Genomic DNA, 24,068 nt, shown 5'->3' with positions numbered 1-24,068 from the left:
GGGGACATATCGTACTTGAGATTTGCGGTCCAAAAATGGATCCATTAATTGGTTACAGTCACCCCCAACAATGAGGTCATCACCCACATTGGAAGAAAGAAGGGAAGAAAAATCATTCCAAAATGTTAGGTCAACACCATTAGGGCCATAAACATTACAAAGAGAAAGATGAACATTGTTAACAACAGTCTCTAAAAACAACCATCTACCATTAGAGTCCTGAATTTCATTTTCTATTTGAACAGATAGCGATTTGTGAAATAGAATGACAACACCATTTTTGTTATTGACAGCCGGAGAGCAGTAAGCTTCCCCGACCCATTGTTTACGCAAGGATGATAAATCTTGTATAGAGGTATGCGTTTCTTGCAAGAAAGCAACTTGACATTTCAAACATGCAACGTGAGAGAAAACACATTGTTTTTTAATAGGGTTCCAAAGACCCGTAACATTCCGGGAAATAATACGAAGACCTGTCATAGTAAGAGGTGGTAAGAAAGTGAGAGAAAAGGCATAGAACAGCTAGGGAAGAGGAAGGTGAAGGACAGACAGTTAAAATAGATAGTGGATAAGAAGGAAATGCATACCATCATAATAAAATGAATGGAGAAGAGAGATAGCCACCACAAAAAAGAGGATGAATAAACAGAAAGAAAGAAGCAAAAAATTACAATGGTAAAGAGTGCCAATGAAGAAACAAAAGAGAAGAGCAGAAGAAGTAAAGAATTACTACCTGGAAGAGAGAGGTAAAAGGAGAAAGACTCAAAGGACACAAAAATGAGTGAACCAAAGAGGGGAAAAAAGTAGGAAAAAGGGAGGATACGAGGACGGGGTACAAAAAGAGAAAGAGGGGGGATGGGAGCGAAAGACTCCCAAAAAATTGAATAAGAGAGAGAGGCTGACAAAAAGCCAAAAGGCTTTAGCCATGAGGGCAGAAGCAAAAAAGACAATGAAGTGGGGACGGGAGCAGCGAGAACAAGACAACCGCACGAGCCAAAGAGAAGGGCAAATAGATGGTTACATGAAGAAAGAACAAGGGATACAGAAAAAAAACAGAACGATCAAAGGACCACATGTAACCAAATAGGACAAATGAAGGGAACTTACCAAACAGATGGGAGCTGATGGGCAGCGAAACGAAGGGCATAATACAGACATCGGAACAGCACAAATATGAGTTGATCAACATAAACTACGGGGAGGGGACCTGGAAGACAAGAGAAAAACAGAAGGCAATGAGGGCGACATTGCGACAAAGGATAAGATACCACACAATGTAAAACCAACAGACATAAGGACGTAAAAATTAGGGCTTGCTGAATTCCATGGATTCCTCTTTATGAGTGTGGATAAATTTCCGAAGGTCCGCCGGATCTTCGAAGCTGAAAGATCTTTCCTTGTAAGTCACTTTGAAGAAGCAGGGATGAATGAGGCCATACGAGCGTTCATAGAGCGTAGGACGCAAATCCAGAAACTCCTTCCGTCGTGTAGCCGTGGGTTTAGAAACATCTTGAGTGATGAAAACTTTGTGACCAGACCAAAGCAACTGCTTATGCTGTTTAGCAGAGTGAAGGATAGTCATAAGGTCAGAGTGAAGAAGGAAATAAGCAATGATACCTCTAGGTTTTGAGACAGAGGAAGAAGTCCTTGGACCAAGACGGTGGGCCCTATGGATGTTTATGTCCAAATGTTTAGGGAAGCCGGTAATGGGAAGGACCTGAGTTTTCAAAAATTGGATGAGGTCAGACCCTTCAGAATCCTCCGGAACACCCTAAATGCGCAAGTTGTTGCTTCGATTTCGATTTTCCAAATCCTCAGAGGTTTTTTTAAGCAGTTCAACTTCTTTGGTAAGACTATCAAGCTTGGAGACAACATCCTGGGCGTCACTGATCTTTTGCTCAACATCAGTTAGTCTCAAGTCCAGACCAAACCATTTATCTTCCAACCTCTGAAGGGTAGAAGCAGTATCAGTCATGAAAGGGCGTATGAGACGCAATTCCTCCATTATGTCCTCCAGCGTAACAAGAAGCGGGGACTTGGATGGAGATGGGGGGTCTTTCTTGAGACGCTTGGCATTGGCTGCGGATTCTTTACATGAAGCAGAGGCAGTACCATGAGCCTTAGAAGCATGTGCAGGCTCCATCTTACTCAGAGACAAATATTCCAGAACAAAAACCAGGCAATAAAAGCGATGAGGATATATGAAGTACCACCAACCAGGAGGGCAATGGCGGGGAGCCTAAGCAGTGAAAGTTAATGAAAAAAAGCAATCCTGAGAAATGTCAGAAAAAGCCTTGGGGGTCAGTAGAATACACTGAGGTACCGAGCCCTGCATGAAAGAATGGACGAAGGAGTCAATTAGGACAGAACATGTTATTATTGCGCTTGAGAAACGCGCTTGGAAGTCACAGAAGCCATTGCGCAGGTATGAGCCTAAAGCCAGCAGCCCATCAGTCAGAGAAAGAAGGAGGTATTTGAAATTTGCACTAGACAGGGGTCTCCAGTGAGTAAGTAGTAAAGATTCATTCCTCACAACAGTAGGGCAATGGCCAAAAAATTATAAGCAGCACAAAATTGGTTCTGAGGAGGAAGAAAACGTTGCTGTGAAAAAAAAAACGGCCGCTGTCGAGCGGGGGGCAAAACTGAAGATATTTAGCCCAAAAATTGTATTACATGCTCCAAAAGCATACCATTGTAAGGAGGGTGGCTTCCGGTTTCATAATCCGACATTTTGGGAGCCGGACGCTGCTGAATAACGAAGCCTTCAGTGACGGGCGCCGCTCGTCATTGCGGAGCTCTTTAGAGTGCGGCCATGTTGAAACGCCGCTTCGCGCGCCTCCCAACACAATACGTTTTTAACCAATTACATGTCGGGAAACACATGAATTACTAAAATGATTCTCTCAGAGTGATTCCTAAATACACAGACTCACTGTGTGATTCTAGACAAAAAACAATATATCTTATAAATACGGTCGTAGGATAGTATCGTGTTGTTTGGGTAGTGTAAGGGGTCCTGCTGTGATAGATGTAAGCTTTAGAGTAGTGAAATGGTGTTTAGGTAGTATAGGGAGTCATACTGGGGTAGTGTTCTAGCATAGTGCAGTGGTGTTTATGTACCGTAGGGGATCATGCTAGGGATAGCGTTTTAGGGTTTAAGGTAGTGCAGTGGTGTTTGTGTAGTGTAGGGGGTCATGGTAGGGTAGTGTTCAAGGACATAAAGTGGGTTTTGGGTAGAGTAGGGGGTTGTGCTAGGGTAGATTCAAGGTTTAGGGTAGTAAAGTGGTGAATAGGTAGTGTAGGTGGTCATGCTGAAGGTAGATTAAGGGTTTACAATAGTGCAGTGGTGTTTGGGTAGTGTAGGAATTCATACTGGGGGTAGTGTCACTGCAAGATTACATGTACCTTTTTTCTGCAAAAACATCAAGCATGCATTCCATATATTTCAGAACTAAATTTTACTTTTAATACTAAACTTATTTTCGAAACACATAACCAATGACTATTTTCAAATTCTACCAAAATGTGAGAACACAATACGTTTTTAACCAATTACATGTCAGGAAATACATGAACTACCAAAATGCTTCTCTCAGAGTGATTCCTAAATGCACAGACTCACTGTGTGATTCTACTCAAGGAACTCTATCCCTTACTTTTTACCAAAACACATTCACCACTCAACAAGACTTTAGGTAACTCTACACATTGCACAACATGTTCTACTACTCATTAGTATAGAGTGCTTCTATCAGTATATTTCCTAAATGCACACAAGACTCACTGTGACACTCTAGACAACCAACACTATCCATTGCATTTTACCAAAACACATTTCATAGTCTAGAATGAGTACTGCATTTTAATGTAGAAACTTGAGTCATTTTTGCAAATAAATAAAAAATAACTGGTTTATAATTCTACCAAAACATGAGAACAGCATAGTTATCAGTCTCCAAGCAGATAAAATACACAAATTCTTATTTCAGAATGCTTTTTAAGTGCACACACACTCACAATAAAATTCCAGAGAAAAAAAAGTATTCCCTGCACTTTAGCAGGACAAACACATTAGTCTGATTAAAATCAAAATGCACCATACATTCCCTCACAAATGATTAACTCACCTTTCAAATTGTTTTGTAGAATAAGAAGTATATCAGTCACACAGCAGATTTTCTTATACAGAATCTCTGTTTTGAACACCTCTCAAGAGAACCAAAGAATGGCACAGTTTCCCTCTAGTTTTGAACACATATACACCTTCACATCAAATGACATTGGTTGCCTCGTTAATTCAAAAGCAACATCACATTTCTATTAGTTACAGATTTTAACCCTTTCCAAATGAGATCAATTGCAACCCTACCCCCAATCTGCCTTCTGCCTGTTACCATAGAAACAGTTCATGGAACACTTAACTGGGTACACAGGTCAAAAGTTCATCACACAATGTTGGTAATCCAATCAGCAAGTGTGCTTGACTACTCAATATACCAGCTTATCCTATGTAATGTTCTTTTCAATCACTTTTTGATAACCAATAAGAATCATGCTTTTAAAAAACAGAAACATGCACCCTTGTTTTCAGTGTAGAATGTTGTCAAACAAGCAATGATTTATTTTCTGTTTTTCAACACTGCATGTTATCCTCCATTTTAGAACAATCTTAGTTTTCAAACTGCCACTTCATTTACAGAGACCATCTGAGTGCATCCAGATCTCCCTTCAAGATGCTTAGAATGTGGATTGTGGGACACAGCTATATTTTCTGGAGCCAAAGGTTCGCAGAACAGAAAGGAATTTACAAAGACCTACGTTTATCAAATGTAGACATTAAATGGATTGGTCAGAGAGGGTTAAAGTGGCACCAATTGATGCCATTACTTAAATCCTTTTTGCATCTCCAACACCCTGACCTCATAATTGTGCACTGTGGTGGCAATGACCTAGGCACTTTGACTGTGGTAGGTCTGGAAATGCTTATGAAGGACACCTTTGGAGAATCAATGTCACTTTTCCCCCAAACTGCCTTTGTCTATTCTTACATATGCTAAAGGCAGAAATGGAACTGGTCCAATCAATTTTGTCCACAGATTGAGAAAGCTAGGAAACATGTGAATAAATCTGTTTCTGCTTTTCTCCGAGACTATAGAATGGGGTCCATATGCCACAACAATCTGCGTTTCAATATGCATGGCATCTATAGGAGAGATGGTGTACATTTTACAGAAGGGAACAGAGTCTTCCTCTTGAACTTCAGATTCTGCATCAGTACTTACTTGTAGGTACTAAAATCTCTCAATAAACACAAGGGCTCTTTTTAGAGCCACCTGACAACTAAACACATAAGCTTGATGTATATCTAAAAAATATTATTTGTTTTTTGGCTTGGAGTTGCGCACAAACCGGGCTAAAGTCGTGCAGCCAACGCGTGCAAGTCGTGCATCACACGTGCTGGAGTCACGCACCCTACGGGTTAGAAGCCATGCATCCAATGCGTGCAAACCAGGGGCGCCACTGAGCGCCACGCAGGGTGTGCGACTCCTAATTTTACCATTAAAAAAATTAGCCCCCATTAGTAATTTTTATTATCCCCAGGGACCCCATCCCCCGGGGCTTATATAATACGTTGGGGACCGTGGGGGGAGCCCAAATGCCCCCACGTCCCCAGCAAGCTCCCCACGTCCTTCGGGAGTCGGCATTGCTTTTCCTCAGGGAGAGTTGCTAGCATGCTGCTCCCCCTGAGGAAAAGCAATCTGCTTTCCTATTTGGACGGGAGAGCAGGTTAACCTGCTCTCTCTTCCAAAAAGGAAAGCAGTTTGCAATGACAGGCATCCCGCAATTAAAAAAAACAAACAATATTTTTGGGGGCCCTGGGGGTCCTTGTGGGACCCCCTGAGCAGGCCTAGGGGGTCAGGGTGTGTCTACCCTGCCCCCTTTTCGTGTTTTGCACACATATTTCGCAGACTTCTTCAGCCTCGCTTCTACCAAGGCATAAAATGGCTGCCAACAGTTTCTAGTTTTGAATGTTGACTACCACTTGACAGCCAATTAGCATTCAGCGCGTAATCGGGAGGGTGCGCTTATGGTGCGCTCACGGTACGCGGATCCACCGCACCCATAGATATATATGTACTTTTAAATTTAATTTTCTCGGAACTTACTGAACAGATTTACACCAAATAAGCAAAAGGCACGAGTCTGAACCAAGGACTACCTCTTTGCCAAATTTGGTGTAAGTCCGTTCAGCAGTTCGGGCTGTAGCTGCGGCTAAAGGTCCTATGGGAAACTGCATGGAGAAAACACTTTTTGGCACCCCACTTTTTTCTCGGACCCCACTTGGTCAATCATTGTGAAAGGATAGAAGCAGACCGGAGCTGGCCAAAAGTTTCGAAAATTTCACGCAGATTCATCAACCGGTGCCAAAGTTATTCCAAATAAAATTTTGCTGATTTCCTATGGATAATAGGTCTTAACTATAACCGCCAGTAGGTAATATATATATGAGGAAGTGACCTGCAGCGTAGGAAAACTTGTTAATGCAAAACTGCAGAATCAGCACAAGTCTGTGTGAGGTAAGAACCTCCATTTGCAAAGCAGGCCTAAAGTATGGGCCCACATAGAATGCGAATCAGTGTAATTGTTTTGTTGCGATCTAGTACATTTTCCTACAAGCAAAAGCCAAAGGTGGAATTTACATTACATTGCAATAAGTAAGATGGCATTTTCTGAAAACTGATTAAGTCGGATGAGGTTGAAATAGTGTTGGTTGACAGAGAAATGTCCAACTTTAAACAAATTGTAGTGATCTATGGTGGATGGTGGCCTCAGAGAGGCCCAGAAACGTCATGCCAAATATTGCAAAATTGTAAAGATGCAGAAGGCCCAATTCACACACAAACTTTTATATCTGCACCTGTGAGACTAAACCAAAGCAGAGGGGTAGCTATCAGTAGGGCAGCACGTACAGTGGCACTGAATCCAGGTAATGGAGGGGCTCATTTTACCCCAATTAGTGCACGTTTTTATTATAAAACCAAATTATGAGGAGGAGCAATTTCTTGACTTGCATTAGAGCATGTTGTGCCTTTGCTATGCGACTGCTACTAAGAATGGGTGCAGATTGACTGCATTTTTGGAAACAGCATTGTAACAGTAAACACTACTAGAAATGTTATGTACCATTTTAACGAGCCACTCTTTTCCCAATGTGAAATTGTATGCAAGGTACCATTCCACTTTATATAATCATAATACAGCCTTAATATTGCATGCTTTACTTCCTTTTGTTATTTTCTACATTGGGAACATTTTCCTACACCCTTTTGAAGTTTGGGGGATTTGCAATCCACTCTTGGAAGGGGATTTACTCCAATACTTTGCTGGAGCAAATTTCCAACAATTTCCAAGGAAGGAAATGGCTAGACAGGACTTAGAGAATGGCCACAAGCTTACAAATTGTTGGGCGTTCAAGATCTCTCAAAGCGAGCCATACATAAATCCACCCACTGCTCAACCTTTACATGGCGTTTACTATTGCATAATTGTACGCAGTTGTGGCAGAAAGTTACAGGCTAGTAATGAACTTACATCTGCGAGGCACAGTTTTGTAAATACCTGTCAGGATTACATGGAGGCATTTTAATACATAATTACATAATTGTAAATACCTGAAAATGATCTTTGTGATTTGGGACTATAGTATTTCCCTTTATTGGTTATCGTTTTTTTTTTTGGGCCAGTAACAATTCATAAGACAAAAGTGGAACTGGAAGCAAGCAACTAAGAAAAATTTCAATGTAAAGTCAACTCAGGGGTAAAGGTCAAGGAGTCTCAGGTTGTAAGACTTTCAGAGACGTTGAATTAATAAGACCTACAATTTTGCACCAAATAGGTCCTTCCATATGGTCACTAGGGACACTGATTGCTGACGGCCAGCTAGGACTACCAAAAATGTATTTAGGAACTACGATTTCTTTGTAGGCTTTAAACAGAGGTGGTAAAGAGCAGCTTCTTAAACACAGATAACAACCTTGCTAGGGCAGCAAAACGATGGCCGAAGACTTTCTTTTTGCATTCCATTAGTTCAATACTACCACATCAAGGCAGAAATCCACATGCCATAAGGGACTGCAGAGGAATTTTCAATTACCCAGTGAATTGTAAGACAGAAATATCAATATTTATGCCACGCTTTTCAGGACACCACAAATCCGATGGTTAGTCAGAACCCTACATAGCTGTAATGCTCCCTACCAATTGACTGATTTTTGCAGTGTTGCACTAAAGATCTCACAACATGCTTTGATATTCTTGACAATTTCTCACTGCAGCCTCTTCCATTCTTTCATCTGTTTTCTCTTAGGTACGCATGTATACACCCTAAATGGAACTGACCCGGAAAGAAATCCAGTGACGTATGGCATAGCGTTTAAACCAGGCTCCAAGAAATACTTTGCAGTTCACCCCGTCCTTGGAAATATTACACTGGTTGCAGAACTGGATAGAGAGGTAAATCATGCTTGCAGTGATAAAGTGTGTAGAATTCAGTGTATAATTATATATATATATATATATATATATATATATATATATATATATATATATATATATATATATATATAAATATATATATATATATATATATATATATATATATATATGAGTACCCTTTAACTGTAATTCAATCTCTGCTGCAAGACAGGAAAAGACACATCTATATGCAAACTCTAAGAATGTTCATTCATGTGGATCCTCTACACAAAGGTAAATTTGGTCTTTAACATATATGTGCGGATGAATTTATCTTTTCTACATCTGTGAGAAATCTATATAAGGATTTCTGGTGGACGTAAATGGTTTTAAGAGGGCAGACATTTCCACCACCAGTGCAGATCAATCTGTAGTTGATCTTTGGAAAACATGTTTGTTTGTGAGGATTTTCAGACTCTAATCCAAACCTTTCCCATCATGGAAATGGTTGCAGATGTATTCTTGCTTCCAGGGTGAGAAGGGGAATAGGCCACCCCGACATTTGTTGGAATGCAGGGCAAAGGCTTTCTCTACAGGAAAAAAAAATCCCCAAAAGAGGAAAAATTATGTGCTTTTGTACAAGGGTCTTCTTTGTCACTATGCAGACTTTTCAGCTTTGGAGAACTTAGGGCAAAATTATTTGCACCCCATGGGATGAACATCTGACATTGCCAGTAGTATGTCTCGAAACATGCAACTGGTGCAGTTTTCCATGCATACCACTGGCAATATTGATGAATGCCAACAATAATAATTATGCACCTGCATATAGATATGAATCTATGGGTGCACATTTGCTACTTTTTTTCATGAATCAGGCTCATTATGTTATTTCTCTACAAGGTTTTAGAACACATTTTTAAGGAGCATATTAGCATCTTCTGTTTCACTCATTATGCATTTCCATTTCTTCCAATAAGTTAACATGGAAATGTTGCATGATGTAATTGAATGTTACTTTGCATCAAAGACCAAATTTTGGGATACTTTACTGGATGTCATTTCCATGGGCTCCTAGTGCTTTTATGTGCCTCTACATGCCTCTTGACATTTGCTGACTGTAGGGTATCCCATTTGTACAGGCTGCATAGTAGGCTGTAGTGTCTGGCCGCCATCCATAAAATTCATGCAAGTGTGGTCATTGGGCTTTGTGTTTGGGCAATAGTGGTTCTGGCTGTGTTATCCTTCGCCACTGTGTCAGTCATGAAAACATTGTCTCCATGTCAGAATGTTCAAGATTTCGGTGTTATCACAACTCTGCTTGAGAAGGTTACATTGACAGCCACCCAGTCCTAATCAATACAGTCCTTTGCAAAGCCTAGAGTTGAAAAGAGAGCTGTAGGGAGTAACAGCTAGGTGACTACTCGGTGCACATCCTGTCATTTCCTAAAGCACTCAGACCTTGTGGGAGCACATCAAAATGGAGAATTGTGGAACAAGGTCTCACTCTAGTCACTAGATGCAAAATGGAAGAGGCCACAGACACACACGTATACCCAGCATGTGATGGCATAAATTGCATTCCTTAATGTGATGTTTCTGCCACGTGTTCATCATCCACAGTCCAGTTCACCATGCCAATGCCGCAGCACATTTCTGTCCTGGCTCACCCATCAAGATTTTGTCCTCTTAACCAGCTAGCTCCTGAAAATCTTCCTTTTTTGTATTGTTTTAGTCCCTACATGACTGAAGGCAATTCAACTTTCTCAATGAGATAAAACATGACTGCTTTTTCCCTTGTAGCATCTGGGCCGTTGAAGAAAAGCAGAGAGGCTGTGGCTGGGAGATTGAGTCACAGCCTCTGTAGATCACCAGTGCGGATCCTTGTGGAATGCTTGTTCATAATATATGGGGGTAACAAAGTAATAGACATTCCTTACTGATTGTGTGTCTAATTTAAAAAAATCTCTTCCTCCTCCAAGTTTTACTTTTCATGAGTTGGAATCTTACATGTTTAAAGGGTACTGTACCATCATTTTAATGTTAGAATATCAACATGCATTTTTATCGGCTTTACAATATAGACCACCAACATATTGTCAAGGTAAGTAGACGTGGAGTTAAGATTAAAATATATACTTCTCTATGTATGTGACACTTAATGATATGTTGGTACTTAATATATGAGAAGGATGATATTTTGGGCTCTACTTGATTAGATTCAACCATTAAAACTAGCCTGTACTACCCTCTTAGGCCACAGGTTATGGTCCAAAGCGATGGGTAAATACTGGGACAGAAGGAGTCTCCATTTCAAAGAAAGTACAATTCTCCTTTTTAAAAGTATGTGTCCTGCATTGACCTTTAGAGGAAGCACTTCTGTGATGCTAGGAGCAGGAATGCACTACTTTGTATAGGCCAGGGCAAGAGCCTCATTGGATTTTACATGCTGCTTTTAAGAAAATGCCAGCCAACCAGATGAAAGGCAAAGGGGCCAGAACACATAACATTGTGTGTCTCCCAGCTCATTTTCCTCGGAATGTCTACTCCAGTTTCAACCCTAGGCTCCTGGGAATGAAGCCAAAAATTGATTACAAAGATGCTGCAATATAGGAATCCGATGCCTTGGCCTGGAACCCAGAGACCTTCTTATTGTCCCAGAGCACTTGAGGTCTATCAAAATAAGGAAAGGACAGTTTATGCACCTTAAGTTTAATCTGATGTCCTTGAAGAGCTACAAACCCATGTGCCTTTGCTAAACCTACAAATGGGCCTAAAGCCCCAACTTAAGCCATATTCACTAATAATTTGTATCCATCCCCCAATCAATACAACTGTTATTCCATCCTCGATGTTTCAAATAGTATTGCAAACCAACAACAGACACCAGAACTCTTTGCAATCATAAACAGGGTGAAAGCATTACAGAGACATGGTACCTAATTTGTTTCCATCCAAACAGGCAATATTTACCCAATCCATCGCCAATAAGCAATTATACCTACCCCGAAAGTCTCATTTCCATCACAACACAGAGATATCTTGGATACTGTGAGGTCAATGCAGTCTGTCAGCCATTCCATAAATACTTGAGCAAACCAAAGTGTGACAACTGCCCCTCCATCCAGTTTGATTCCTGTATCTTGGATCCTTGACCAAAGGGGAGTGGTCAAGAAAATACACTTGTATCCATCCACTCGATTGTGCTACCTCCCTTGCGACTGTTGAAAGAACGTATACATAACTCACAGTGATGTTTAGATAATTCGATTTTTTGATTCCCATGGCTGCCATGACCAGCATGGAATGGCATGCCATTTCTAGGCAGGAAAAACAATGTTGGAAGGCCTCTTCAAAAAGGCCATTTTACCAATGAATTGTTGATTTGGTTGGTGGGAACACCATTAATTTATAATGGGGCTCCTTTCCTACTAAACTTTACTAACCCTTAAGTCTGGGACTTATAGGGTGTTTTTAACTTGCTTAGGCAGTCTGGCAGCCCACTGCTGAGATAGCGCTCGTCACCACTAACTACCCTTTCGTTGGGGAACTGCTTCATTAATCTAGAGATTCTCACTGGCATCGCAGGGATCAATCTGGCAAAAGTACTTCACCAAAGCAGCTGGAGCATTTTCATCATATCTGTATTTGGGGTTCTCATCCTAGTATTCAGTTATAATTTACGTTATATTCTGGAAATCACCCAACAAACAGGCAGAAGCTTCTTTCTGTAATAGAAACAGATAAATGGCCCTTAGAGAGGGGAATAATTCTTCGTGCACATGAGGCTCACTGATCTTTTCTCTGGGCCAGGTCTGCAAAGTTATCTGAAGCACTGATTCATTGATCCTCCAGCAAAGGGGTCATAGTATCTAATGGAAGGAAACCTAGGGCTTCATGTACAAAGGAATTTAGTGTTTCGGGAAACAAAGAGAGAAAAAGCTAAAATCCTTTTTTAAATGTACTGAACCCATTTAACAATTTGGAATACATTTTGCAAATCTTTAAATGGGTTTAGGGAACCATTAAGAATCCCAATCTAGAAGGGGGGATTAAGGGCCTCCCTTCTCAAAAATCAATTTTGTGGATTAGGCAGGAGTGCCACACCATTTTTTGTGGACTTCCCACTCCATCTGAGGGTGCTATCACTTGAAACCGGACCAGTGACTTCCTGGATGGCTTCTCTGGTGACGCCTGAGTTGTCAAGGCCAAAAGAGAGCTGTTGTTTCATATGAAAAGTGCCAGAGGCCACCTGTCACTTATCTATGAGCGTTCAATTTAAATATTTCTGGGAGAGGTAGTATGACCAGCACATACATACACAAACAGACAGACATGCACACACACACACACACATACACACACACACAAAACTAGCTAGAGAAAGAGAAAAAGAAGACACAGACACACACACACACCTGTCGAAAGAGTCACAGAAAAGAGGAATAGACCAGATACAGCAGAAATGATGTGTCTTACTTCGATCAAGGAAGTCTTGTCTCTAACTCAAATCTTGTGTTAATCTGCAGAAAGAAGATGTGATAGAGGTGACAGTCAGCATTTCAGACGGAATAAATAAAGTAAGTGTCCTTTTTATTCTTGTTGGTCAGTCTTTTTTATTATTGTGTAATGGAAATTAGCATCATAATGAGTGAAACCAACAAATACACGTTTCAGTTGTCGGTATATGAGTGTATAATGCATTAATGCTAAACACCATATTCTAATCAAATTTTCAAGTTGTTCCTTATTTCCAATGTAAGGGTAAGTTTGATCAAGTTGTTATAGTGCCAGCCCTGCAACTAGAAGACCACGGGTGATATATACAATGAAGTGGTGGAGCGTGTCGTTTAGCCTCCTGGGCTTAACGACACGCTCCGCCACTTCGGAAACGCAAGGTTGCACCATATTTACAAGAATGTGGTGCAGCCTTGCGTTTCCCCTTGCGATGGCGCTAAGTTTAACAACTTAGTGCCAACACAGGCACCCTTGCACCAGAGTGCAAGGGTGTCTGCGTGCAGGGGAAGATTGGTTATGTGTAGGAAGGTGCCCCTTCCTGCACATAAACAATCCTAAAATACCATTTTGTAACTTTCATGTGTGCTGCTTCATGCAGCACACATGAAAGTTACAAAATGGCATTTTTTTAAAAGGTTTGTTTATGTACAGGGAGGGACACCTTCCTGTACATAAACAAACCATGGCTTTTTAATGTTTCCATTGCACAAGGCAGCACACATGGAAAAAGCAAAAACGAGGAGAAATAATGCATTTCTTCTTGTTTCGCCAACTTAATACCAGGATTTACCTGTTCTTAATTTTGGCTCGTCCTCCTATGTACTCCACCCTTGTACATAGGGGGCAGCATCAAATACAATGAGTGTTGTGATGGAACGCCCACCACAACACCCACTGCACGCCCCTGAAAGGGTGCCTTATGTACAAGGCAGCGTTAAGCCACGTCAAGTGGCTTAACGTTGCCTTGCACATAAGGCAAGGCTCCTATTGCCAAGGCAGCGTCACAAAAAGTGATGTTTCCGTGGCGATAGGGGCCTGTACAAATGCCCCCACATTTCTAATCCTGACTGCCAAAGTTCCTTGCAAGTGTCTGATCCTGGGCAATCACCTGGTCTTCTATGTCTTTGTAGAATTGTGAGTGCCAGTGAGCTAATTTGACCACTCTAATTTGCGTTTTCAAATAAATAAAATGTGAATTTATGCTTAACCCGTACTAAATTACTTTATATATCCAACCAATCATAAAGAGACCAGCAGCATGCCAACAACTATTCTCAAGTAAATCTACATTAAAAAACTTACCTTGATCTGTTCAATTGCCTTTGAAGTTATTACTTTCTCAGTTTAAAGCTTCATTTGCGGAAATACCACTAATATTTGGTGATGCAATTACTGATTTGTCGTATTGAAACACATTTTCCAACATTCTCTCAACAAGGTTCTCAGTGATGCATTCTAGTTAAAAAGAAATTATGGTAAAAGTTTTTAGGCGGGCGAGATGGACTGCTACGTCCCCGAAGCCCATGTGCTTCCACAAAACTTAGAGGGAGCAGAGAGGATGTTTCTATTTGTACTCCTAGTTTTTAATAGATGAGTTTCAACAATGCCTTGCGTTCTCCATGCTATGGACTTTGGACCTCATTTATGAAGTTTTGCCGTAGGGCAGCACCGCAGGCCTTCCTGCAGCACTGCCCTATGGCAAAAGAAAAGGGCAGGAATGTGCCATATCTATCAGCTACAGCGCATTCCTGTCCTTTTCCCATGGGCCGGCGCACAATAGGCTTCCGTGCCCCACCATGGTGCAAGGGTGCCCCTGTTGCAGGTATGATTTTTTATGTGCAGAAAGGGAAACCTTCCTGCACAAAAACAATCACATATGGCTTTTTCCTCTTTCTATGTGTGCTGCATTCACATAGATAAGGAAAAATGAAGAGAAATAAAGATGTTTTTTCTCGTGCCCAACTGGGAAGGCATACATTGTTGGTGCTGCCTCAGATTAGTGATTTCTCGTAAATTTGGGGCGGTGTCCATCAGCCATGAATGTTGCTGGGAACGCCCCTAGCAACACCAATTGCACTCCCCTTTAATGCAAAAAACTGTGTTAAAGGGGATGATATTTAAGAGGCATCATTAAGCTAAAAAAAGTGGTATAGTGCTGCCTCGTAAATATGGAGCAGGCTCCTGCGCCACAGAATTTCACTTTTTGTGACATTCCATCTGCACAAGGGGCCTCACAAATGAGACCCTATGTGGGTGGGTAATAGCACACCTGGCAAATGTCGATAGCTCACGATGCATTATTTACAGGGTGCAGTGTTCCCATATCACTCCAAGTTTTCTTGCCTCAATGGAGGCATAACATCCGGGGTGCCACTTTTGTATCGCAGTTACTGCATGTTTTGCCTCTTCTGGACAGTTTTCCCCATTCACATTTCACCAGTTTTTTCCTAGCGTCTGAAAGTGGAAATTTACTTTATATGCAGTTTCTCCTGCACAGCTTGAAGAAATCCTGATTTGGGCGCAACTCACATTTGCACCACAATTGACCTTACAGTGGAGTGTAAAATGAGATCCAAAGACTTTCCTATTTTAGGCTTAGCAAAAGAGGAATTTGTAGAGGAACACAAGGACAACATATATAGGGCTGATTCACAAAGGAAAACTATTATCAAATGTATTGTCCAGACAATAAGGCTCTGCTTCAAAAATAGGAACACGTGCAACATGTCATTCCACAAATGGAACGCGTGAATGTACTTCTATTTCAAATTTTACACAAAATAATTTTAACATTAATTCTTATATTCAAGAAAAGCTCTAAATTGTACCTGTCTAAAATAAATATCTGATCAATGTAACATGTAGCACTGTGTTGTGACCTTGCTTGTGAACCTCTTTACTAGGGACAGTTACAATTAATAAAGGTCACGTCGGCACTCTTCTGATCGAGGCTGGTTGCTTGTCTCACAGGGGATTACCTTTATCCCTCAATGTGATTACCCTTTCGACCTCAGCAACCTTTTATCACTTCACTTAGAATAAAGCTGGACCATCTGCCTCTTTACCTAACAATGATGTTTACTATAAAATTAGGGGAAGCACAATATTGGCATGATCTCTTTGAATCTAACTTTGCTGCCCTTAGGTTACAATGCAGATACCTTTGCAACAAACTGGGGCCAGCTTTACCGCTGGTGGTGCCCGGTGCGACAGCACTTTTGGAGCCCCCAAGGACCGCCTCCTCGGATTCTCTCCCTACCACCTGCAAAATTGCCCCTCATCTCTCCTATCATAAGATATATCTAAACACAGCGCCCCCCTTTGAGGTCACAGCGCCCCCCTCCACAGGTCAGCACCCAGTGCGGCCGCACCAGTCGCAGTGCCCTAAAGCCAGCCCTGGAACAAACTGCAATGAGAAAGCACTTTATGAGCGTCTGATTGCTGCCTTCATCCTGTTGAGAAGTGAAGAATTTTTAGTGTTGTAAAGGCCAAAACGTGTTAACTGTTTGCTGTTCATTATTGCTTGATATGAAAAAATAATCATTAAAAACAGATCCTCAGTGTCTCCAAACCACTAGATAAACTACATTTTTCCCAAGGACGAAAAACCACTTTTGGACAGTAATTACTAAAAAATGATGGTGTTATACTTGACTTCAGTAAATGTGTAAATGTATGAAACTTAAATAGCGCAGGACTTACCCTGGGGCATCTCCGCGCTTGCTTAGGGAACCCGTCCTGGTATTCCCCTGTGAGAAACCCCGGCAGGGTATCCACAAGGTGAAAGCCAGGCATCCCGCCGCGAGGGGCTGATGTGGAGATTAAGCAAGCTATTGCCCAGAGTCGCAGAGTGTGACCCCGTGAGTCCAGTAGGCACCGGAGCGAGAATTGTCGAGGCCGTGGAATTTATGAGCCCGAGACCCACCGAGACGGGGAATCGAACCCTGGTCCACGGTCAATCTCAGATTCCGGGTCTGCCGCCTCTAACCACTGAGCCACACTTCTCCATCTACGGTAGATTACATTTACGGAAACCTGAGGCTAGAAAAGTGTCCCCTAAGTTGTGGAGCTACATGGATTTGATGGTGTAGAAGTCCACAAGCTGGATATATAGGATGAAGAGAGAAAGTGAGCAAGTGTCTTAGAAAGAGATTCCCAAGATTGGATGCCATCTTTCTTATTGTGTCTAGCTTTTCTCTAAGCAGCATTTAGGAAGCAAACATTTTAAGCCATCAAACCTTCATTTAGCAGTTGCGTTGCACATGGCTAGCAAGTGTGCAGGCACTCAGTTGTTCTACTGACAATGAGCCATACTACTTCTTGGCAATGGATAACAAGTGTGTTAGAGACAATGGCATACATAATATTATAATTGCCACAAAGTAACACATTTTTGGAACTCGAGAACTCCATGGAAAATGCGGAGTTCCCAATAAATTCCGCATACCGCCTTATAGCAGAATTCCGTTTCGGTTGGTGCCCTTGAGCTGGGTTTTTGCACACGTTGGACTAGCGAAACGAGTCTTGCCAAGCACTCGCCAATTGCTGGCGAGATTTGCCGGCCACCTGCGAGCACCAGCAAGACATCCCGCAAGCACCTGCAAGGTTTACTAAACGCTAGTATGGCTTTAGGCCGCACCTGCAACACCTGGTGCCTTTTTTCTGAAGACAGTGAGTGCAAGAGAACGCCAGTGACCGCAGATTTTCTCCTCGTGGGGCAGTTTGAGCGTGAGAATGTATGTCACATTGCAGAGCGTTAAAAACGTAGCGCGAATGGGCGCCTTGAGCTGCTCCTCCCACTTACGGAATTCCACAGAGTCTCATGGAGTTTTTTGCCCGTTCCCCAGAATTCTGTATAGCAGAACTCTGCAAGCTGAATAGGCCACATACAACGCATGTGATACATTGCATGCCATTACAACACAGTCGTTACAACGACCGCATTGCTACATCGCATACCATTACAATGCAAGTCATTACAATGACTTGCTGTAGGTGGTGCTGGATGTTGGAATAGTATAATTTACTAGTCCAACTCGAGTCTGTGCAACAGTAGGGAAGGTGTTGGATCTAAAATACAATGCCTTCTGCACCCTACAGCAAGTTGTTGTAACTACTTGTGTTGTAATGGTTTGCGATGAAACAACGCAGTCGTTGTAACGACCACGTTGTAATGGCAATGTAAATGATGTTTCCCCTGTGGGCTCCGCCCAGGCCTAGTTTTTGTTTGTCTAACTACTTTTCAGATGAAATAGGTTTGCAGGGGCCGCAATATTTTCGGGCAAAATTCTGCCTATTGTGTTTTTCAGGTGAAGCTGTCAGAATTTGAGTAAAACGTGGACATCAATGCGGATACGCTAATGTCGGCATGTTCTTCTCCGTTCCAAATGTCAAAACTAGTAATGGCCAGTAGCGGTGTGTTAATGACTCCCAGTGCTGGTAATATTATGTGCAATATTATCAATCCCAAATACGGGGCCACCAGTAATTGGATCTTCAGTGCAACATTGTTTTATGCATTGCAAAATGCATGGTGAAAATGCACGTTAACTATGTGCCGAACCAAAATTCAGATCAATAACGATCAATAACGATAGGATGTGCTGCTTTATTTTAATGGATAACTATGTTAATTTATTATACACTCTATAGGTAGGTCAACATTGGGCTGTTGCAGGTTGCAGTTGATAGTTTTGTCTACTCTTGTGTTCCAGTTGCTCCCAGTCTCCAGCCATTGTGTTTACATTTCAGGTTGCTGAAAAAGTGAGAATTCTTGTAACGGATGCTAATGACGAGAGCCCGGAGTTCATCAACACACCTTATATCGTCAGTGTCCTGGAGGTGAGTGCAGCACCTTAATGCGGTTTATTATTCTGGCTAAAATTAATATTGTTGTATGGTTTGGAAATATGTTTTGTGGCAAATTAAAACAAGACGATGGTCAATAAATTATGTCACATAGCAAAGCACTTAAACAGCAAATATTTCTCTTAAATGTTCTGAACCTTCTATTGTTAGTAATGTTTACTTTCTGTAAGCCAGAAAACATTCAAAACCTTTGTTTAAAGAAACATAGGGGCATATTTACAATGCTGTTCAAAGGGGAGAGGGTAAAGGGACCGAGGCCTCAGCGGTCCTCTGGTAATAGAGCTGATATAGTGAGGTTCTCTCCTTCATGACAATGGGAAACCCCTTCCTCATTAGTGTTGAAGTACTTGTGAATGTATCAGAACAAGTGGAAAAAATCAATTATTCCCTGGAAACAATTCCAATTTATTTTGTAGCATTTTGTAGCCAAGTGTGAACATTCATAGCCAACACATGTTTCGTCCCTTTACATCGGCCATCTGGCCTGGGGCTTCCTCAGGGCTATACATAGTGGAACAGATATAGTGATAGAACCCAAAATAAGCAATAGAAAATCCAAAAACGTGCAAGGTGGAAGACAAGTAAGTGGATCCAACCCATAGTGGATGGTGTGCAAGGGTTTTACAGGCCAGCAACAACATGAGAAGTGGAGCATGTGGCAGAGACATCATCAGCGATGTAAACCATAGGAGAGTGTACAGATAGAGAGCGAAGAAGGACAAATAAATAACCAATCAAATCAGTATGGAATGAGGGTGAGTTAGAAGACACAAAGCTCTTTCACTGTTTCAGAGACAGCTCCCTACCGGCCTGATTCACAAAACTGTGAAAGGGAAATCTAAGAATGACACTGAAATGTTTATGCCTGAGTGTTTGTATATTTCAGATTTTCTAGGAAGTCTCAAAGAATGTCATAATCACTACTGGGAAGTATGTGGCAGTTTCTCAGGAGTACTCACTTGAGGACCATTAACACATACAGGGATATGGAAAGTCTGCATTTCTACATGTGTAAATGAAGTGCATGCAGCAAGTAACTATTCCTTGCTTCTGCACTATGAGAAGAAGCTCCATCCCTTATACCTCTGCCTGAAATGGGGGTCTTCCGTCCACTTTCCCCTCTTGTAATGGATTAACTCCAGCCTGTGACAAGACAAACTCTTTAGCCATTTTGCAAGATAACTTTTCCACTCTTTGCAGAAGGTGAGTGAACATCCAGAAGCGTGCCTTCTCTTTTATCTTTCCCTTCCAGTTCTTTTTCTTTTTCCCTTCCCCTTTCCACTTTCCCTTTCCCTTCCCCTTTCCCTTTCCCTTTCCGTTTCCCTTTCCCTTCCCTTTACCCATCACTTTTTCCTTCCCCTACCCCTTACTCTTACCTTTACCCTTTTCATTACGATTTCCCTTACCTATTCCCTTTCTTTTCACCCTTCCCTTCCCTTCCCTTCCCTTCCCTTCCCTTCCCTTCCCTTCCCTTCCCTTCCCTTCCCTTCCCTTCCCTTCCCTTCCCTTCCCTTTCCCTCCCTTCCCTTCCCTTCCCTTTAAGTCCCTTCCCTTCACTTCCCATGGCTGCATAAAAAACCCCAGATAACAATATATAGTAAATGCCAAAATGGCAATCCTTGGAGTATGCTCCAGTTGAGATGGGGTCATGGAACTGCGCACCTTGATGGGCATAGGATGTGTGTTAGCCAAACAAAATATAGCCAAGCATCAGAGATGCAAATGCACCCCCATCCCCATTTAGGGAGAGGCCGAGAGGCATGAACTATTGCGCGATAGCTGAGGAGGCTGTATACTGATCCAGGGGCTGACAAACAAGTACACTGGTAGCTGAGGACCCGGGAATGAACACTTTTACCTTCCTTAACCTAGGACTTGGCTATGGGACCTTAACGTCTATCAAGTCTCTGTCTCTTACTTTCTCTATTTATTCTGGCCGAATTCATGGGGGGGGGGACATACTTGATGTACAGTTCTAGGTCAATGTACATGCTGGGGCATCCTGTGGGGAAGCTGGCTATACTGTATCGGTTATGTGGTTCTAATGGACTAAGTCGTTGTTGTAGAAAAATAAAAGGAATTTACCAAAAAATACATTATAAAGCGAACTCCTTCCTCCGACTGAAGAATTGCCTCACAGGAATTTTAACAATTATGGGTCCCTACACAAGATACTTCAAACCTTGCCAAATGTTATCTGCTCTCCAACATCACTCTTGTGGCTATAGTCACTGAAATATATGTATTCATGTAAATTTGTTTTCACTGTGAGACCAAATGAGCTACCCTGTGACCCTTCAATTATTCCTTTATGGATGCACTTTCTTGGTCCTAAGCAGAAGCAGTAAGACGTACTCCAGTTCATACACAATAAAATGGCAAGGTGCCTTATTTAAACTTTACCAAGGAATATCATGGCTGTCATCCTGCCATGGTAAATCCACAGTTTCCTCACTCTATTTAAAGTCAGAGAAAACAGCTGGGTTACCGTCTGTGGAGCCACTGCTAGATCTGCTGGAGGCAACACTTGACCCAGCTGTGTCTCCTTTACAGAACTGCTGGTTCATTGTAATGGTTATCTAACCCTTCTGAGGGCAGGACTTCTGTCACTCACTTTTTCTGCCTGTGTCCACCATGCAACGCATGGACAAAATGGATATGGAAAACATTGAAAGCCTGCACGTGCAGGAAAACGCCCCATGAACATCAGGGTCATATTTATCAGAAATAAACAAAGTACTGCTTTGGGAGTTTCTTTTCTCTTTAAACATGGTGCCCACGTTACAAACGTTATTGCTGTGTATGGGGTCACTGAGGCAGTGACTCACTTCACAACAAAGGGATCTCTAAATATGGCGGGGCACCTTCTAAGGGCTCCTGAAAGCCATATGCCTTCCTGGTTCTTTAGGACCTGTCTGCAGCTTTTGATATGATTAGCAACACAACCCTACTCACTGAAATAAATATAATTAACTGAGTATAACGTTTTCAGTCATCATACTACAGAAATGACTAAACCCATGATTTGTCCTCCCTTCTCTTGGTGTATTTCATTGTATATTTAGGACCGGTACCATACTTTCTAAGGGGTTTAACTGCAAGGTTTACATGTGGGCAAACATACCAGACCTGCAGCCTGAGCTGAATACCTCTTTTTCCAATACTGGCCCACTTAGTTTCACAATTGGGTAATATAAATGTAGCTTGTTGCAATGCAAAAGACAAGCAAAACATAGGTTGTGCTTCTTCTTTGTATGCTGTCTTCAAAGTGTGGCAGCCAATCACACCATCCCTTAAACTCAAATCCCATAAGTAGATACACTTGGGTTCATGTTTGACCCGTGACCAATTCTTAAAATAGAGTGGGAGCATTATTGTAAATCAACAGGGCTCCTGTTCCAAACATGCAGTTCCAACTCACCCTCCCCAAAAGCGACATTGGGTCTACCGCAGAGCTACTGCTATTAGTGCTTCAGACCTTCACCCTGTTTAGGACAGTCCTTCCAATTTTCCCTGTCACTTTTCTCAAAAAGATCCCCATCAGTTAGGTGAGCATCACTCATGAGAAGTTTTCTGCTTGGAAGGCGGGAGCAAGAACCTCCACCAACCTGGCAGCATAACAGATGACCCACCCTGGTCTAAATTACTCACTTTGTGTTCATTTCACACATCCACAATGGCACTATCTTACCAATCTGTCACGAAATACAATCAAGTGCAGTGTAATCTTTCCTGGTGGAGTTATCTGATAACTCTTTATTTTCTGGTGTACTTCAGCATCCTATAATCTGGGCTCTTGCAGGATTAACAGCTGCAATATATCTGGAATTTCACTGTAACAATGATCTGTGGTCCAACCATGTCTGCCCAGTTCTTAAGGAGCTTAATCGTATTTTCACACAACAAAAAGTCCTTTCAAAAATCACCTGCAAAGTCATTGCTCAAGATCCTTCTACATTAAGAACCCATTCTACAGACAGGTATAGTTTACATACTAATTTCTGTGTTACCCAGCTGGTATTCTGGAAATACTGCAGGGGTGGATGAACTTGCTCTTTTAAGGAACAATGCTCCAGACCTTCTTGCTTCCTACATGAGGAAGAATGCTTCTAGGCATTGGAAAGCAGGCAAAAGCATGTATCTTTCACCAGGGCTTTAAATAAGCATGCCTTGCTGTCAACTGCTTTCTCTGTCAGAAGCGGCTTTTAAAAAAATGCTTGCATTTCTTTCTAATGCAGTCTTCTCTTGGTCTCATCAAACCCAGCCATGATGCTGTGCTACCATATTCTAAAGATGTACAGAAAACTCACATCCTCAGTTAATTTTGTCTCAGAGTGAATTGTGGAGAACTCCTTAGACAGCAATCTTCTTGGGAAAGTCCAGATTACATGTTCACGGAGGACATATTCCCAAGCAAGACGAGGGAAAAGAGGATTGGTGGAATCCATTAGTATTTATTATTATTATTAATATTATTAGGAACAATGATGGTAATAATAATACTACTAATGATAATATCACAATATTAGTCATTGTAATCATTTATTTATTTATGTGTTTATATAGCGCTAGAATCGACCCCAGAAGGAGTATCTCTGCGCTGACCGGAACACGAGGTAGATGTGTGAATCCCAGCAAGCTAACAGGTGCCAAAAAGAGTGGTTTTAAGCACCTTTCTGAATTGTAAGTGGTCTGTACACTGTCTCAGAGGTAGGGGCAGTTCATTCCAGTAACAGGGGCCAAGATGGGAGAGAGCCTTTCTGCCTAGTCTTGCTCTTTTAACTCGAGGTACCATCAGCATATGGTTGGTACTCGAGCGAAGAGATCTCGAGGGAACATAAGGCTTGAATTTCTCAGAGAGATAGGCGGGGCCTAAGTTATAAATTGCCTTGTGGATAGTGCAGCAGATTTTGAATTTAACCCTTTGGCGGATGGGAAGCCAATGTAGTTTCATCAAAAGTGGGCGGGAGGGGGTTCTCGGGGGAGCGTTGAGAACCAATCGTGCTGCCGAATTCTGGACTACCTGTAGTCTAGCCAATGAAGCTTCGTTGGCAGAGACCAACAGGCCATTGCAGTAGTCAAGGTGACTCAGTATAAGTGCCTGGACAACGTTTTTCCGGGAGGAATCAGGGATTAGAGGGAAAATGCGGCATAGTAGGCCCATTACATGGAAGCAGGAACCCACAGTTTGGGCTGTGTGCTCCTTC

General features: G+C 41.9%; 1 protein-coding gene across 1 annotated transcript in view; it reads left to right on the top strand.

Moving 5' to 3' along the window:
- Positions 1-24,068, top strand: part of CDHR1 (cadherin related family member 1) — a 563,177-nt gene that overhangs the window by 211,668 nt on the left and 327,441 nt on the right. Inside the window, exons 3-5 of the mRNA XM_078641125.1 lie at positions 8,369-8,514; positions 13,005-13,055; positions 18,745-18,834. Coding sequence (XP_078497251.1) covers positions 8,369-8,514; positions 13,005-13,055; positions 18,745-18,834 — 287 coding nt within the window. The remainder of the gene's footprint in view (positions 1-8,368; positions 8,515-13,004; positions 13,056-18,744; positions 18,835-24,068) is intronic.

The sequence above is a fragment of the Lissotriton helveticus genome, chromosome 5_1 (genome assembly GCF_964261635.1).
Source record: "Lissotriton helveticus chromosome 5_1, aLisHel1.1, whole genome shotgun sequence".
Taxonomy (NCBI): Eukaryota; Metazoa; Chordata; class Amphibia; order Caudata; family Salamandridae; genus Lissotriton; species Lissotriton helveticus.
This window is presented reverse-complemented; position numbering and strand designations above follow the sequence as displayed.